The sequence below is a fragment of the Fringilla coelebs genome, assembly GCF_963513975.1.
Source record: "Fringilla coelebs genome assembly, chromosome: 16".
Taxonomy (NCBI): domain Eukaryota; kingdom Metazoa; phylum Chordata; class Aves; order Passeriformes; family Fringillidae; genus Fringilla; species Fringilla coelebs.
The window spans coordinates 15,058,417-15,077,297 of record NC_140042.1 but is presented as its reverse complement, the minus strand read 5'-3'; the positions used below and the strand labels follow the sequence as shown (position 1 = coordinate 15,077,297).

The 18,881-nt window shown below is 47.8% G+C and overlaps 1 protein-coding gene across 1 annotated transcript in view; it reads right to left on the bottom strand.

Moving 5' to 3' along the window:
* The window catches only part of SEC14L5 (SEC14 like lipid binding 5), a 39,977-nt gene that overhangs the window by 17,894 nt on the left and 3,202 nt on the right, over positions 1 to 18,881 (bottom strand). Inside the window, exons 2-6 of the mRNA XM_084216883.1 lie at positions 18,238 to 18,343; positions 16,311 to 16,386; positions 2,480 to 2,629; positions 2,240 to 2,371; positions 3 to 131 (exon numbers count right to left, since the gene is read on the bottom strand). Of these exons, the coding sequence (XP_084073009.1) occupies positions 3 to 131; positions 2,240 to 2,371; positions 2,480 to 2,629; positions 16,311 to 16,373 (474 nt within the window). The 5' untranslated portion in view covers positions 16,374 to 16,386; positions 18,238 to 18,343. The remainder of the gene's footprint in view (positions 1 to 2; positions 132 to 2,239; positions 2,372 to 2,479; positions 2,630 to 16,310; positions 16,387 to 18,237; positions 18,344 to 18,881) is intronic.

The window sequence follows — 18,881 nt, the reverse complement described above, 5'->3', positions numbered from 1 at the left end:
ACCCGTTTGATGTTGGAGGTGTACTGCTTCATGGCAATTTTTTCCACGGTGCTTTCAAAGCCAAAAAAGGATTTGATGTCGAGAGAGGCTGACTGCTCAAAGCAGGTCCACTCCTCATTCTCAGGGTGAACCTGCAGCCAGGGGAACACAACACACAGGAGGGATGGGGGCAGATGGCTCATGGCCCTGGTGCTTCGCTGGCTGTTCAACCTCCACAGCCACAGAGAGGGGGCAGAGGAGGCACTGCCACACCTGGAGTCACCAGCCAGGTTCATTCCCCTTTGTGAACTGGACATCCAGACTTTTCCTAACCCAACATTCTTCATGTGCACAAGGAAATCAAGATTTAAACCCAGCCCTTCCTCAGCAGACCTGAACTGTAGCAAAAGCTGCACAAAAATAGCAGTGGAACTGCCCATTTCCAGCCATCATGTCAAGGCCTCCTTATGGAAAGACAGGCATGGCCTTGTGGAACATGCAATTAAAACTCCTACACCTGCAAAGAAGAAAATTGCAAACCAGGTTTCTTTTTTAGTTTTGGATGGGAGACTCAGCCACTAACATCAGCCTTCTCCCCAAAACACTGGGGGCATGGCAGAGCAGGGAGTTTCCCCACTCTTCAACTCAACACACACCTTTCCCTTATTTCCCCTCTGTTGCTCTATACATGGTAGAATCCTTCCCTCTTTTAAACTTAACCCTTTCCTGAGAAGGCTCTGCCTTCTCTCTGCAGGTGCTGCTCTTCACAAACTGACAGGAAAGAAAAACAACTCCAGCCCCCACACCAAGATACCATAAAAGACAAATTCCCTGGGGAGATATTAAGTAACTGCAGGAGCAGGATCATATTTCTCCAAGTTGCCTCAGAGAGGGCTGCAGAAAAGGAAAGATGAGAATAAACCTGCTTCCGGTGCACTCTGGCAGGGAAAAGGGAACTGGTAAAAATAGAGCAGGGAACCATCTTGAGGATGCAGCCAGCAGCTCCCACCCTGTTCCCCTCAAAGCCCAGATGCTGACGTTTCCTTCCTAAGGACACAGCCAAAATCAGCAAGTGTAACAATCTCAGAGCTGACCTGGGAGCATTTCAGACCTGTCAGGGCCTTTGATGATGATGAAAGTTTAATTTACATCAGTTTTTAGGCAATTTTTAGGTGGCCTTATGCAGCCACCAAGGGATCTCTGGCCCAGGAACAAGCTCACCATCCAAAATGTTCACAGCTTTTCCACTCCTCCTCTTCCTGAAGCTCCTCACAGCCTGTTTACTCCCAAGAAGCTGAGCTGCTGTCCAGCTGCCAAAAGGGCAGGTAAGTAACAGGAGCTGGACATTTGTACAAGGAAAGACAAGCAGGATTTGATTGCTTCCAGAAAGACCTGAGCTATTTCATGGTGGCTGGGCCCTCAGAGCACCACTGCAGTGAAACAGCACAGGAACAGCCACAGAGGGAGATAGCCCCAGCCACAAACAAGGCTCAAGTCCTTTCTCCAAATTTTAGAGCATGAAAATAATGACAAACGAGGTGCTAAAACTTTCACTTATTTGTGGGCAAAATAAATTGTCAGGCTTCGCTCAGGCCCTTATAATAATGAACAATAAGGGTTTAATTCTAGATATCCAGAGTTATAGACATGCCCAAGCTCTAGATGTTTTTGTCAGCCTGAATTTCAATCAAAAAGCAACTGAGGGAACACCAGCAGTTCTGGAGTACCAATTCTGTTTTCCAGTTCACTCTAAGCAGGGAATCAAAATCAACCTGAAGAAGTTTCTCAAGCCTTATGAAACCACAGAATGGTTTGGATGGACACACAGAATCACTAGGTTGGAAGAGACCTTTAAGATCATCAAGACCCTAAAGCCCATCCAGTCCCACCCCCTGCCATGGCAGGAACAACTTCCACTATCCCAGGCTGCTCCAAGCCCTGCCCAGCCTGGCCTTGGACATTGCCAGGGATCCAGGGGCAGCCACAGCTGCTCTGGGCACCCTGTGCCAGGGCCTGCCCACCCTCACAAGGAAGAATTCCTTCCTAATGTCCAGTTTGTCTGTGGGAAGCCATTCCTCTTGGGTCTTGTCTCTCCAAAGCAATTGAACAATCCCACACCCAGGACCCAAGAGCCTTTTCAGCTCCAGAGTCTCTAATCCCAGCCCAGTGTTTCAGGGGTACTCAGACCCATCCAGGCACCTTCCCCCAGTGTGTGAGTGCACAGTTTCCCCCTCCCAGCACAGCCAGCCCCAGCTCTCACTGAGTAGCTGCAGGTCTCCCTGACCACCACCCGGTTGGCAAAGGTCTCGTTGTGGGCCTCGATGCGCAGCGTTCTCTCTCTCCAGTTCACCGTGTTCTTCTGGATGAAGAAGACATGCTCTACCCCTGCAATCTGAACAGGAGGGGGAAACACAGAGAGACAAGAGTAATTTTAAGAGCCTTTATCTATCTGAGCCAGCCAACAGAATGCAGGCCTCTCTGCTCCCAAAGTTCCACCTGCCTTCTTCAGCAGCCTGGGAGCATCCACGTTCAGCTTGCAGCTCCGCTCAATGACGTGGATGGCTCCGTCCTCACTCCTGGATTCGTGCAGGATTTCACTCCCCAGGAAGACTGGGATCTCTGGGCACGTAGGAAAGCGTTTTTCGTAGGCCTAGAAGTGAAAATAAAGTAAATTTCAGCTTCTGGGTAAATCAATTTTAACTCTTTCTGAATTAAATAATTCCCTTACAGTGAAAGTCCAACAAAACAGAGCCCCCTGAACCCCGGAGCTTTCCTCAGTTTTCTCAGAGGTGAAGTTAAAGCAGAGTAGGTACCAGCAGGGACAGCACCATGTCAGTCACCAGCCAAACATGTCCTAACATAACTTTTCCTTCACACCTGAAGTAGAAACAGAATCCTCTTGTTGAAGAACACTAGGAAGGGAATCATCACTTCAACATCAGGAAGCTCCTAACTAGCAAAAGCAAACAGAGCTCTGCTGATTTCTGCTGGCTAAAGACTGGAATATTATAATCTCTGGGTCAATACTGTCTGTATGAAGCCTTAAAACGTGATGTGCCAAACAATTCTTGTTGCCCTAAACTATCAAGGGTAAGACCACCAATTACTGGCTACTCACTTTGCCTCAATTTATCCATTTCTAAAACAACTCTGTCCTGGCTCTGAAATGTTCCCTGTTCTATTAGCACATCCCTGTGAAAAGCCCTTTCTCCAAAGCTTCTTTAGCAGCCCTAGCAGAAATCCACTCTTCCCTGGCACTTGCAGAGAAGTTAACTTGCACTTACTTACAGTACTTACTGCTGCTGCTCCTTCCCTAACTTCTTCATCTCTTACTATATTCTAAGATGTTTGCAGGATGGAATGTTTTCCTTGGATTTCTGAAAAACCTCTTGCATGTTGTGCTGCTGTTGCAAATATGTGGTAGCTGCACAAGCTGTCCAGAACTCCACTGCAGCTGTTCCAGGAAGAGAACCTGTGCTCTCCTTCCACTGGACTCTCAGAGCTCCACATTTCCATCCTAAGATGTTTCTGCCACCTTTCCAAGGCAATTCCTCCAGAAACTGCTGTCATCTTCCCACCTTCCAGGAGACACCACCATTTTGTACAGCATAGAAAAATAAAAGCATCCATGAGTTCTCTGTCCCAAAAGCAAACACTGATGTGCTGATGCTGGAGCCGGGCTGGGCTGTCAGCTCCCCGTTAGCACAGCCATGCAAAGCCTGGATGCCCCTGCACAGATTCATGTCCCTGCTCCCAAAATAGCCCAGGCACTTAAGGACACATTCCAGATCTCCTGCTCCCAGACCTCTGGACGGGAAAGGAGCTATTTCAGATTATCATGTTGCTCCAGTATCAGGAGGGAAGTGCAGGCAGCTGCCAGCTGGAGTCCTGGCCAGAACTGAGCACGCAGGTTTGAAACCCTGCTCCCCCAGTCCCTCAGCAACATCCTGCTTGCTTTGTCACATTTCTTAGAGAACTTTTCCCATGTTCTTCTACCTGTGCTTTTCACTCCTCATCACAGCAATAACAAAACCAGTTTAGATAAATCCAGAATTCCCGTGGTGACTGTTTCCAACACAGACCCACCTGGCTCCAGCCAAGAGAAGCACACTCACTGCTTTGAGCAGCTTAATTTGTTAGGATGGGAGTTCATGGATCTGTGTCAGGCATTGCCACAGGACACTCCCAGCCATCCTCTCCTGATGCCCTTTGCTCCAGGGCCACCTGCACACCTCAGTACCTCCTCTCCTCCCTGCACTCACCAGCCCATTCACCTGCTCAGGCAGAGTCAACACTCCCTATCTGTGCTTCCACCTGCCCTGTCCCAACCCTCCACACTCCAAACCACCATCCAGGGCTACACTGAGGCCACACCTTCACCTTGCTGGTCTCTTCTGTCCCACACACACAAAATGGATCCCTTCAGGCCACCCATTTAAAGTTACTGCAGTCCCAAGTGGTTGGGCACTGAATGCTGAGAGCACCTTCAGAGGCCACTGGGATACCAGAATATTTAGCAACTGGTTTTGGGCAGATTGTCCCATGTCACTTCATACATGTGCCCTCAACACACTTGCAAGAAGTGTCACTGAAAGCCCTTCCCTGAGAGAATGCTGCCCCAATTAACTCCACAGCAAGGGTGGACAGTTTGATAGGACAATGGGAAAGGGTTTTAAATTAAAAGAGGACACACTTAAATCAGATGTTAGGAAGAAATTCTTCCCTGTGGGGGTGTTGAGGGCCTGGCACAGAGTGCCCAGAGCAGCTGTGGCTGCCCCTGGATCCCTGGAAGTGTCCAAGGCCAGGTTGGACAGGGCTTGGAGCAGCCTGGGACAGCAAAAGGTGTTATATCACCAGGGGGGTGGGTGGGACTGGATGGGCTTTTAAAGTCTCTTTGCACCCAAATTATTCTGTGGTTCTGCCCTTTCAGGGGTGCAGCTGTGCCAGGAACATTTGAGGGAATTCCCAGACAAACAAGAGCTGTTCTAGTGGGACCAGGACCCTCCAAAGGCCTCCCTTGAACAGGTGAACTTACAGGTGAACTTACACTTCACCTGTAAGTGCCCCCTCACCATGGAGGGAGCACAGGAGCCACTCTGAAACCACCACTGAATCCAGGCGCCTGTGGCTCCCACCTGAAGGTAAACCACGGGATCTCAACTCCCAGCTGCCTCTTTCTCCACTAACTATGGACTTGATCCAGCTGGAAACAGACTCCCTAATAAACTGTCATTAGATCCAGCAAAATTAAGACCAGGACTAAGAGTGCAGCCACTTTTTCAGACAGCTAAACAACATCTGGAGCAGGAAGAGAGGCCAGGGCAGAGGCACATGGCAGGGCACAGCCTGGTGATATAACTGTGACACGAGCCCAAACACACTGCCTAAATAGGGGGAACACTGCCATATTTGACAAAGAATCCATATCCACATCGATATTAAGTCCTTTGCTAATCTTCTTTGCACAACAGCTCTAAAAATACAGCAGGGAAGATGCCTGAGATCACATGAAGGACAGCTGAAGCCCCACGCTGCAGTCACAGCAAAGCTGTTCCCAGAGCACCCAGACTTTCCATCCCTGCAGCCTGAGCTGAGCAGGAGAGCAGCCCATTCCTGCACCCAGCAGAATCCTCTTACCAAAATCCTCCTCTCTGTGCAACAGCCCATTGCTGCAACAGGGAAACTGAGGGAGCTTATAAAGACACAGAAACAATTTTTTTTCAAGCCATCACAAGGCTGTTACGTCTCCTCCTCTGGGATTCTGCAGAGTCCAAGGTGGACAACAGAACATCCCAGGGAAATGAAAGGCACAGAGTATTTAGTATGAATTGCTTTAATGCTTTGGTTGCCTGCACTTGCTCTTTCAGCTCCTTCCTGCAGGAACTCTGCACTGAGCAGGATACAGGAACTAGGATTTGTCTCTCCCTTCTGTGCCTCTCCTTTCCCAGAAGGAACAACAGCAGTGTTGTACCAGCACTGGGTGTTAAAGCTCTGCTGTGGGACTGCACTTCACACTAACACTGGGGGGACTAAAGTCTCCAACAGAATCAGATATACATCAAAAACATATATAATAAAATTAATGGTGCCATGAAGCTACTCTCTCCCTCCCTTCCTGTAAACCCCACTGGGATTAACACCTCATACCCAAACCAACCATTCCACAAGAGCTGCTGGCTCAGGACCAGTGTCCTTCCCTAAATCAAGTTGGTTTTCCCCAGATTTCTGACAAAAGAATTGTTGCAAAAATCAGTGCTTTTGTTGTAATGGACTGTGGCCAACAGTTCAAAGAGTCATTTAAATCTCTGCAGTCCTGAAACTGAAATTACACATTCAATTTCACAAGAGAGCTGAGTGAAGACAGAGGGACCTGGAATCTGTTTGACCTCATCAAGATCGTTTAGATCTTAGAACTATAACCAATTATTTTTGGGTGCATCTAAATGTAAAAAAAAATTAAGCATTTAGATACAGTTCATTGGAAAAAATTCAACAAAGAAGAAATTAAATGGAAGAAAAAGTGAAACAATTTCTAGCTGAAAAATTAAAACATGCAGGAAAGTTAAAGATCTCAAAGGTTCAATAGTGTCAGATTTTCCTTTCACACTTTAGAGAGCCCAAACTAGGATAAGGATTTTTCCAGCTGGTTACAGTGACCTCTGCATCCCAACAAAGACCCCTTAGTGCCCCTGAAGCTGACAAATGACAAGGAGCAATCACTAACAGTGATACAGCTGACTGTGAAATCAGCAGAGTGCTCTGACCAAGCTTTTGCCCTGTGATCTCCTGGGAAATACATCCAAGTGGTTTTACCTGCTCTGGTAAATATCCATCCCAAATGGATGATGCACCAACACTGAAAAGTGAAAATCAGCTTGTGAGAGGAGTGCTTGAGAACAATGCAAGAAGCCACGCTTGGAAGTGTTCTGAACTGCTGGCTAAATACTCAGGAACCAGTACAAACCCCACATCTGTGAGAAGACAGTACTCCAAAGGTCAGCCAGATGCCAAACAAGAACAAATTATACCAAACCACAAGTGTCAAACTCCAAAAGTGCCATTCTAAAGCCTCACAGCCAGAGAGAAAAGAGGAAATTACCTTCCTTTACACCCCTCACTCCACCTGCTCAGCCCCTTCCCCTGCAGAGCAGGGCCCTCTGCAAGCCCTGCACACTCCCAGGTGTCAGAGATCCTGAGTGCCAGAGTGCTCCTGGCCTCCACTTCAGGAGCTGTGTCCCTGCTGTTCCTGCAGGAGCCACAGGACATGGCCAGCAGGCAGGATCTCTCTAACAGCTCCTCCTGTTTCTCCTTGGCAGGGTTTTCTAGGAAGTGACCTTGAAATCAATTTACACCACAGAGACCTCAGGAATGCACAACAACAGGGACCTGGAACCACTGAATTACTGCAGGAAACAAAACACCTCAGCAGCCAAACCCCCTGCACACCTCGAGGCAGCTCCCTCCAGCCTGCTGGGTCCTGAGTGCTTCCCATGTTCTTCCAGAGGCAGCTCCTGTGAGATGGGATCTCCAAGAGTACCGGGGAGGGGGGAGAATTGCTTTGTGTGGAGCACAAAGAAACTGCATTGTGATGATGTAGACAGAATTTATAGTCAATATTACCTGATGTAGACAGAATTTATAGTCAATATTTCACAAATATGTGACAAGGAGAAGACTTCATCCTTGTGCTAAAACACTTCAAATTTTCATGACCAGGCAATGTTTAAATCTGTATCAATTAATGAGATTCCTCATGGTCGTGTTACAGCCATGTGCAGGTTGCCAGGAAAAAGGAACTCCTGTGTTCAGAGGAAGGGAAGTGAGGAGGAGGTACAATACCAGGTTTTGAGCTGAAGATGCCCAGATCATCATCCCTTTGAAAAGAGATGATGAGAAGCAAGATGAAGACACTTCATCACTTTTAAGTAGGAAGTGGATGTCTTTGGAGCAGCTTTTGAGCAGCTTTAATGATACAAAAATATTCCTCTGCAGATTCAGGCCTTCTAGGAAAAAACCAATTTCATCCTGCAGTTCCTCCCACTGCTTGGTCTCAGTGCTGAAAGGAACCACAGAGTCTGCACACACCAGACACAATAATCCACGTGCTTTGAACAGATCAGATACCAGCTTCCCACTAGCCACAAAGTAAGATAAAATATACAAGGAACAATGTGGGAGGGACAAAATGCATATTTAGGGTAGAGAAAGGCACTGATTCAGGGAAAAGAGAACTTCATTTCAAGGAGGTGCAGAGTATGCACAGCAAAAGTGTTTGGGGCCCAAGGGAAAAAAGAAACACTTCTGCTGGCCAGAGGAAAAAGATTTGCCAGCGAGAAGTGCATGGGACAACAGCACCCAAGCTACAAACATTGACCCAGTGTTATCTCTGCCTGGACTACAGCCAAGAATTTGCCTCATTCCTTCAGATTTTGGTGAAAGAAACAATTCAGGGAGCAGCAGCATCTATTGCAATAGAGGCACAACACAGCAAAGCTCCTAAAGCCAGGCCCTGCCCTGCAGCTGCACAAAGCCCTCCCAGGAAGCCACCAACGTGCCTGACCTCCTGTCTGAGGAGGAACAATATCCCATTCAAGCTGTCCTGCTGCAGCCTTCTCTCTCCTCTGCTGGGAGAAGGAACTCTGTGTGGAGCAGTTGGGGTCACCAACAGCACAAGGCTTTGGCCCTTACAAAAACCTGGGGAAGTGACACCTTATCCAGGAACCACTGCTTATCACAGCCCAGTGTGGAGAGAGAGAAACCAAAATGGGAAGGCAAGGAAGCAGAGATCTGGTGTGACTAACACCTGAAAGAGCAAAACACAGCAGTCAAGTGTCACATCACACATTTACTGCTTGATGATTCACCCCAAAATCAAACAGGCTGGCTCACAAACTAATGGCTACTCAGAAGGACACTCTGTCATTGCCAGAAGCTGCTGTGAGAATTTATACAAAATGGCCATGATTCAGGGTCAAACTTGGGAAGGTCACTGTGCTCAGCAGTTAAACAAACTGTAATTATGATTCTAAATTTTACCACCTGTTTTAGTCCCTGCTGAAGAATTTATAGTTTATCTTCTGCACCTACACATTCAGTAGGGAAGGGTCTTTTGGTCACTACTAGAAGATGAGATAAAGGTGATACAGCAGAGCTGGAGGTGTCTCCCTGTGCTGTGCCTCTGCACTGGGGCTCCCTTCAGAGCTCAGCCATCCCTGCACCAGCCAGATTAAGCTTGAGACACAACCCATTCTTCAAGGAAATAATCTCCATGCTGCAGCTGGAGAAGGTGAGTAAACCTTACAAACCCTTGGAACTGGTGTAAACCTTCTCCAGTCACACATGGTCAGCACTATCCTGCCCAGCAAATGGAGTCTGAGCAGTGGCAAAGCTCTCAGAGACCTCTGCCATCCCACAAAACACACTGAGGGTGACGTGCAGATGTTGCCAGCAGTTCCTCCATCAGTGCCTCCCAGAAAGCAGCTCTTCCATCCTCCAGCAGCTGGGACAAACAGCACTCACCAAACACTTTCTGCTCACTTGAGGGGAAACATCCCCCACCACAGTCCCAGGAGCAATGTCAGCTCTTTCCCAGCTATGGCTCCCTCTCAACCTGCTTCATGCCAAGGGAGGAGGTGGCAGGGCCTGGGGCTGAGCCCCCAGTGCAGAGCCAGCCCAGCTGACACACACAGCATCACTCCCAGCTCCTGGTGCCAAATGCTGCTCAGCAGGAAGATGAGGGGATATTTTTAGTGTATCTTGACAGCAGAGTTTCAAGCCTTCAAGTCACACTGAAGCATCATGTCTTGAGTCAACACTAGATTATCTCTAAGTGCATAAAATGTTAACCCAATAGCTTCTGGCAGTCACAGCAAACTCACCTTCTAAACATGGCAAAAAGTAGGGAGGAGGGAACCTGCCTTCTTTATATCTGGCACAGCCCATGGCTGCAGGCAGATCATGCACATCCAAGGAGGAATTGTCAAGTTTTATATACTCAACAATCTATATATCAATAAAAATCTGTAACATATACCTGTAACATACAACAATCAATAAGAAATAAATAAACAAAATATACAAATAAACAAATCCTGTTTTGCAGGGATTTCCTAATTTCTGAACTGCTTAGGCTATTACCAAGACATTTCATGTCATGTGTGGCATGGGTTGACCACCAAAGAACACCTGTTTTGAAGCATTTTTCCCCCTTGCACATTGATTTTCTCTCCATCTCCAGGGCCCTGCCACCCAGCAACAGCATTTCAGGCAGTACCTAAAAGCTGTGCCATTACCTGCACCACAGCAGCTGCAAGAGAGCTCCCAGGCACTGGACACACAGCAAAGCTCTTCCCTGTGCCACCTGCAGCCACCCCCAGAGAGGGCAGCAGGATCCTCCCCCTGGCACTCCTGCAGCTGCTGCACTGAGAGCTCCTCTCCAACCTCCCTGGCTGCTCCACAGCCCTCTGTGCCTTCACTGCTGCTCCTGAGGATTCCAGCTGCCAGGAGCTCTCTGCTTCCCTGCAGCAAATGCTCTCCTGGCTCCAGAGCTCACACTTGAAAGCAAAGGCTATGAGCCAGCATCAAATATTTTAGTTAAGATTCTACTTTTCTTTATTTAAAACCAGGCTGTGACAATACCATGATAGTGACAACAACTTGGAGCCCCAGATGGGGCCATTCCAGCCTGGAACTACAACTTGGCATTCAGGAACCCCCAAAGTGTCCTCTGTGGTGCATCAGTGCCATGGCACTGTAGGTGACCTGACAATCTGCAGCACTTTGAGGCCTGGCTGGGCTGTGGAGACACACATTGAACTGTCACTCTGGACAAACCCACAGAGCTGATGTGACCCCTGCTAGACATCAGCCTGCCTGTGCATTGCACAGCTCTCACAGTATGTGTCTGTTCCCAGCACACCCCGAGCTGTTTGGGTGTTAAGTAGCAAAAGGGGCTCAGAGGTTCTGTTGAAGGAGCATCACTTCATCAGCCAGTGAAAAATCAAAGCCTTTAAGACACCACAGCATTAGGGAGGAGAGCACACCCAGCACACCAGGATTTAAGCAGTCTCTTTATACATTCAATCTGCTAAAGGCAACAGGAAGAAGTCATTACATAAAGCTTCTTAAAAATCTAAAAACTTTAACACAATGCATGTTGATGCTGAAAAGGAAAATAAGTTTGAAAAAGTGTATGGAAAGCAGTTTTTGCTGTCAGGACCTGACCTCCAGCATGCAGAGCTTCTTCTCCTCCAGCTAAGCCTGACAGCCAAAACAGCAAGGAGCTGTTTTCAATTAGCCTGCATCTACAAACCTAAAACTGGTGACAAAAGAACGTTAGGATGGTTGTGAAATGAGTGATGCATTTGAATTTTAGTTGTCCTGGATGGTGACTCTTGCACGTAACCCTGGGCCAGCTCCTCAGTGGCTGGAAAGGAGCAAAAGCTTTGCCAGTGAGCAAAGAGTGCAGAGAAGGCTGAGGGACAGCAGTGAGAACCTCTGCCAAATCCAGTGAGAATCACTGGGACTGCTCCTGAGAGCCAGGCACAAGAGAAAGACATCTCACACTGGGACCATGGATGTTCGCTTTTCATGGGCATGACCCTGGGTACAGGATGAGAGAGTAGAGATGGTGGAGAAGGAATATTTCTGCTGCTTACTCCATGAGAAGTTCTGACTTTAAATAAACTTACAGCTTTTTTAGCCTGAATTAAACTTGTCACTCAGCTTGTTAGAACCTCTGACACTCAAACTATACTGAGCTGAAACAGAACCATCCACTGGTAATTTTCTACTTCATCTTACCTGTGAAATAAAAAGCTGCAGATCAACTAAATGTAAAGAACATTGGAGACTACAAATCTGGAGATGGACTTTGGATGAGGGCATAGAGTGACAGGACAAAGGGGAATGATTTCACCCTGCCACAGGGCAGAGTTAGACGGGGGGAAATTGTTCCCTGGCAGGGTGGGCAGGCCCTGGCACAGGGTGCCCAGAGAAGCTGTGGCTGCCCCTGGACATGTCCAAGGTCAGGCTGGACGGGGCTTGGAGCCACCTGGGATGGTGGAAGGTGTCCCTGCCATGGCAGGGGGTGGGAAGGGCTTTAAGGTCCCCTCAACCCAAACTGTTCTGTGATTCAAAGAACACTGAATCATCACTAAAACCAGAAGAGTCAGGGAGCTGCTTGGAAGTGCAGGCCAGGAGCTCAGATGTTGCAGCTTTCACTTGCAGAGCCAGGCAGGGGGCTCCTGAGCTGCCACAGGTCTGTCAGAGACTCTGAGCGATGCTGGAGATGAGAAATACCCCCACACCAAAGAGGCACCACCAAGCAGCCACCCCCAGCCAAATTCTGGCTGCAGGAGCAGGACTGCCCTGGCCTGATGAGCAGCACTCAGGCAGCACAGAAGCTCACACCAAGGCTCCCCATGTGTGTGTCCAAGAGCTCGGGCTCCCAGCTGCACAGATATGTGTCAGCACACGCCCTGGGCAGCACCAAGAAATGAGGTCAAGCAGAAAGCAGCACTGACTCACATCAGGCACATGTGGGGCTCAAGCACAAAATACAACTGCACAGGCAATGGGAGCTGATGCTCCTGCAAACCTCCCAGTGCCTGATCTTTGTTCTTTTTTCCCCAAAACATGGCTTATTTTTATATAGTAGTGCACAAAGATCCCTCTCTTTTAGCAGAAGCCATAAACTGCTCTTAGCAGTGAGAGCTGAACACAAAGTGCATTGTGGCAAGGGGAGCAAATCATTGACAAGTGCTGTCAGAGATTTCTCATCTGCACCACTAATGCAGCAACTGAAATTATCCATCACATACAGAAGACCCTGTAGGGTCTCTGGGGGTTATTCCCAACCTGTAGCTTTAGACACCTGACCCTATAAATCCCCTAAAGTGTGTGAAAATGGTCAATGTCAACCTTGAGTGTGAAGGGCTGAGGCAAAAACAAAAACAACTACTAAAAACAACAGGAACGCAACTCCCTGCCACGTTCAAAGCTGAAGCCCTCCAGCCCCAGCTATCTCATCTAACCTAATAATTCATTGCAAATAACATTAAATATGCAGTATCTCTCTCTGGGCCATTTCCTGCATGTTGGACTTACTCACCCAAACCAAATTCTCCTCCCCAATACATCACAGAAGGCTCACAAATATTTGCAACACTCATATGTGGAAGAGGTACCTCTCCTGGGTTTTTCATTCATTATAACATTTTTAAAAAGTCCCTTTTAGCTTTCCAGCTACAACAGAAAGAAGATGAAAAGTAAGTTTATACTTGGGAATTTTCTTGGCTGTAAGATAAAATTAGAAGACATGCAATGTCAAATCTACTGATCTAATTGAAGGGAAGACAAGATGAGGCCCAGAGAGGCTTGGACAATCCATTGGAACAGCTCCATTTAAAAGAGGACACAGACGAAAAAGATAAAATAGAAAGGAAAATCATGACAAGATAACAAAGCCTAACAGAAGTCAAGGTTCTTTTCAAGTATAAGGTATAAAGGTGTCAGGCACTGAATATGTGTTTGAAGAGCATAATACTTTTGATCCATTAATGTGAATCCAAGTTAGGAACAAAGCAGGCGGAAATGGCTACAGCGACCTTGGACGGGTGTGGAAAAAACACCCTTTGCTTAAATCTGTTTGAGAAAGAAGGACAAGAAAAAAGGAAAAACTTCAGAACTCCCAAATGACAAGAAAAGACTTGTTAAGCTGATTCCCTTTTACTTCCTCAGATGCACAGGACTGGCAAAGAGAGCAAGGAGGGGGATGTTCTTCCAAGGACTTGGAACACAGTCAAATCTCCTGTCTGCAAATGCTCCAACCCAAGCTGCAGGGGCATTAGCAAAGGGCAGAGTGTAAATCCAGAGACAATTACCCTGACACAGGTAACAAAGGTATCACAGGAAAAGCCCCAGCTCATCCCTGAGCACAGCCTCAGGCACACACATGGCCTCTGCACAAGCCCAAGGAGGAGAACTCCTGTTCCGGGGGATGGGCTCCACAAAGGGCCTGGGATGTGTTTGCTTGCCAAATTTGGCTGTGACAACCCTATTTCTCAAACTCTCCTATGTGAGCAAAGCACACCCACTACTTTCTAGGGTCCAAACACGGGAGGTTCTGAGGGAAAAATACTTTTCCCAACTTACTTCCTGTGTTCTGTTCAGGCTGTGTTGTAAGGGATGACCCTTCCCAGTGAGGAATTAAGCACAAGTGTATCAGGCTGAAGGGTGCCCAGAGATCTGTAAAACATTGGGGGTGTCTTGAGGTCACCCTGCAACCTCTGCTTTCCTATCACAGCCTGAGACCTCGGCACTCCAAAGGTTCCCACACAGCATTTGAGGAGAAAAGATGAAAGCAGCTGAATCTCAGTGCTGAGGAAGCTGCTGTCAGATTTATGGTGAAGGAGATTAACAGCAATGCCACGTGCTGAGGAGCAAAACAGCTTCACTGCACACCCACTCTTCCCTGCAAAACTTCCAGCAACTGACAGCTGGTACCTGACAGCTCCGTGAGATCCACGCTGCCTCCACACAAACGGGAGCAATGAACGGTGGCACTGAATGGTGGCAGCCAGCTCTGCACCCAGCCCAGCCTGCACCGACCACCACGAGACTGGAATGCTGCTTGACAACAGCAGATCCTGCTGGGAACACTGGATTTTCACAGGACATCGTGGGGGGAGCTAAGGGGTCTATACTGTGCTCCCTACTCCACAGCACAGTCTGCTGCATGACCCTGGAAAAGGAATTTGTTCATAAGAGGACTGACAACTTTGCTAAGATTTGCTGAACAATAAAGGATGACATTTACAACCCCAGCCCTCAATTCCCAGGGATTTTTAAGTTCTGTTATGCTGAAAAACTGAAAGCAAATAAAATTAAACCACTGCAGAATTAAACCTACCAGCCCTTGGCCTTTAGGCATGTGCTAACAGGCTTACAAAGGATTTGTCTCAAGGCAGTCCTCCTCAATTAGCAGCCAATCGACTGAGGAGCATCTGGTGGTAGCTTTATCCTGGTAATAGACACAACAGGAAATGTGGAGAGGTGTGCAGGAGCAAAGGCTCCCAGGATCTTCATCGAAGGTACTGGTGTCTTATTCTCACACAGGATGCACTGAGAGAGCAAAGAGCACAGCCAGGAAAGTTCCACTGCCACAAACATCAGCCCCAGACTGGTCAGGCCAATTCTGTGGCACGCTACTGGCTTAGCTGTGAACAGACTTGGCCAGTCTGGGGAAGACTGGGGGAAAAAGGGGTGGATTTGGGAGGGAGCTCAACTCTCAGCAAAAGCGGTGCTCATCCCGATGATCAGAGAGCAAAGTGAGCAGCAACCACTCTCAGCTGCTGCTGCCTTTGGAGTCCTCTGTTCACAATGAGGAACAATGTCAAGAGGAACTCAATAGAGGCTGTCACATCAGCTGTCTGCAACAGCTGCAGCTTCCCATCTTCATTCTGGGTTCCCATAAACTAAAGGAACTGGGAACAGGCAATGGAGGAAGCAGCAGGTTAAAGTGGCAAACACCAAGCCTGGGGATCCCTTCAGCTGACTGAAATGCCCAGCAGATTACAAAACAAAACCTTGCAAGACTCCATAAGCAAGCTCCTCTAGCAACACCCAAATGCTGCCCTCAAAATGCAGCAGCAAACCTTTGAGAGGGGTATTTGACTCACACCTAATTGTGACAAAGTCCAGAATATTGAAAAGAAACTCTGCCTAAATCAGCTCCCATGGTCAACATCAGCCTTCTGCATCACCAGTGAATGAACTTCAGTGACAGCCCTCAAACCCCCTGTGGAAATCACAAGATTTGGAGAGAGGTCTCCTGACAGTTCAATCACAGAGTGGATGGGGAAGAACAATACAGAAGACTTTTTCCAAAGATTTCCAGCCTTTAATCAAATCAAAGAGCTCAGTATTACTCAGAATACAGTCGTAGATACATCCATACTACAGTGCTGATTGGGATCACATCTGGGCAGATTTTGAACAGAGTGGCATTTGGTGATATGGCAAAGAAGGGGTCTGGCCACAAACTGACCCTGCCTAACAATGTCATTTTTTTTTCCTTCCTTGTCAAAGAATAATTACATAAGGTTGGATTTTCTTGTTTGTTTGGGGTTTTTTTTTTTCCCTTCTAACAACTAAGCTGCCATTCTTAATACTGAGATACTGATCCTTATTTTACTTGGAAAATTGGAGGAGGGGAGCTGAGGCTCTGTCCCTACAGTAGGACTGTCACAGACATGCAGCCAAACCCACAGTCCCCCACCTCCCACTGGCCCTCAGCAGCTGGAGCAGGGAAAGTGCTGAGTGTTACTCACTGCCATGACGAGCTCAAAAGGGTATTTGTAGACTCGAACTGGGGACTGGTATTTCTGCACCATTTTTACCACACACCTGCAATAGAGAGAAATTGGAACATTTTAGATCCCCCACACCAAGCAGTGCAATACATGCTAGGTGATTTTTACAGACCTTACTAGATGTTGTAGCTCTTTTTTACAAATAGAGAGGAGATTTATTAGGTAGAATATCTTGCCTAGTAAGTGGCAGAGACAGAGGCAAGTCTCTGCAGTCCCAGTCCAGAGCTGTGCCCAGCATCTTGTGCTGCTTGCCAGCACTACTGCAATAAATTCAACTTGGAGCTCCAACAAAACTCACAATAATTAAAGCACAGTACAGAGATGTAAAGCCAGAATGAACTGTACTCTGGAGAAGGAGCCTGTCTTAGGGGCCTTACAGAGCCTACACAGCAATTCTACCCCCTATCCCCCTTCCCTACATTATATCTGTAATCATTAGGGCAAAATCTTTTTCACTGAAAGCTTCCACAGCTTTCCATACCTCGGTGTTTTAAATGCTTTTGTGCACAAAGTAGGATTCAGTTGTTTTAGCTCACTGAAAGGAAAAGGAAGCAGCATGCTGAAAGAACATGCCTGATGCTAAGCTGGCAATCACATCCCACTGCCTGGATGCCCACTGTTCCAGCTGAACTGAGGCAAGAACTGCAGGGAGCAGGAACAATCCTGTCCTCAGCATTTCCCTGCTCCCAGCCACCTCTCACCGTCCTCATCAGGATTCCTCCCTCAGACTCTCCTGCCCGTGTTTTAACCCTCAAACATGCACCAGTAACCAGCATCTCAAGGGAAGTGCACAGATCATTATAAAAAGCATTATTAGGTTGTTTTCTGCAAATCCTTTGGGAATTCCTTTGTACTGCTCCTGCCAATGCCATCCATGAACAGCAGCACACAAAAGGCTGGGTGGCTGGTTGGAGGCACTGTGCTCATTCCACCCCACTCAAATTCCACTGCTGAGCAGACACAGCCCTCGGCAGCGTGACGCAGTGGAGCGCTGAACTCAGTCAGAGCACTCAGACAACTTATCCCTGACATTTTCAGCCCAAAACCCGAGGTGAAACATGAATAGGCAATAGATTCTCCCTCAAAAATTGCTGCAAAATGCCATCACACTGTAAAATCTATGCAAGGGCGAAGGAAAAAGGACTTGGAAAGTTTGAGTACCTGAGAATGGGGGATTTTTGGAGAAGTAGGGCCCAGTGATCAGACAGTTCCTGTGCAGAGGATCACATTACCCAAACAGCTAAGGTCAGCACTCACTGGATCTCTCAATCTCACTGGTGCTAAAAACCAGTCCATGCCAAGCCAGTCAATGCAGAGAGAAGCTCCCAGCAGAGCATCCAACCCAGAGTGCAGCGAGAGGAGCAGGACAAGCACATCCCAGGAAGCCCAGGCTGCTATCAGGTATCAGACACCCGAGCCAAGAGGCACAGGACAGGGCACCTTAGAACATGACCTGTAACATGATTAGGCTGGGCAAGGACCCTCCCATGAGCACAAACAGAGCAGCCTCCTCAAGCACATTGAGCTGGGATCTTGCTTATTCTGACCTCACCTCCTACACCAGGAATCCCTGCACCTCAGCAGGAGAAGGTCAGAAACCTCCACAGCCCAAAGGCTCAAGACAGACCAGTCTAGACTCACCCACAGAGGCACCAGCCACAGAGCAGTGGGATGGCACAAGCTGTAGCTCAGCAGCCATAACTGTGCTGCCTGGACAGAGCCACTGCTCCCAGCAGCTGCTGGACCTGACTGCCACAGGTTTATTGCCTCTGTGCTCCTCCAGCTGAGGGAAGGCTGGAGAAAAGAGCAGTGACTATTACACCCACAGGAAGGTGTGGAAAAATGAGAGCTGATAACTCACACCTGCCCTAGAAATCTTTCATACCTCGTGAGAGTGCAGTGGCAGCAGACCTTCTATGCCCTCTCCTCCAAACAGAGCTGTAAGATGGTCATTGTGCTTCTCAAAGCAACAGGGACTTCTGCTGTAAGTCCTGGAAAAAAGGGAAAAACCATCAGAAAAAGGCAGTGAAAGGTGGCTACTTGGCACACCCAGCTGAAGATGATGATTAGCCTTGATAAGGACAAAGAGTCCCAGGTGTTACCATTGGGCATCTGGGCCATGTTAGCTCAAGAGTGCTTCAGCACCAAAGACAGATGTGTTTTTAAATTCACCTTGTGTTCCACTCAAATTATAAACAGGTATGTTCAACCACCAGAAAGAAACTACCCAACCAGAGAGTTTGTGTGCTCCTCTAACATCCTTCCAGCTCTACAGTGGCCCAGGCTCCCTGCTCAACTTCCTATTTGCATCTGGCTAAAAAAAAACACATTAGGGAAGATAACTCAGGGGAAGAGCAGTGACCCACTGAACTGCAGCATGACCACTGAGAAACCCCAATCCATAGGGAGAGGCACACCTGGAGCATCCAGAAAAGAGGTTCAACACCAGCTGGCCAAGCCCAGAGTAGTTGATAAAAGCTCAGAGCTTGGAGTCATCAATGCATTAAAGCAAACAAATCTGGCTACTAA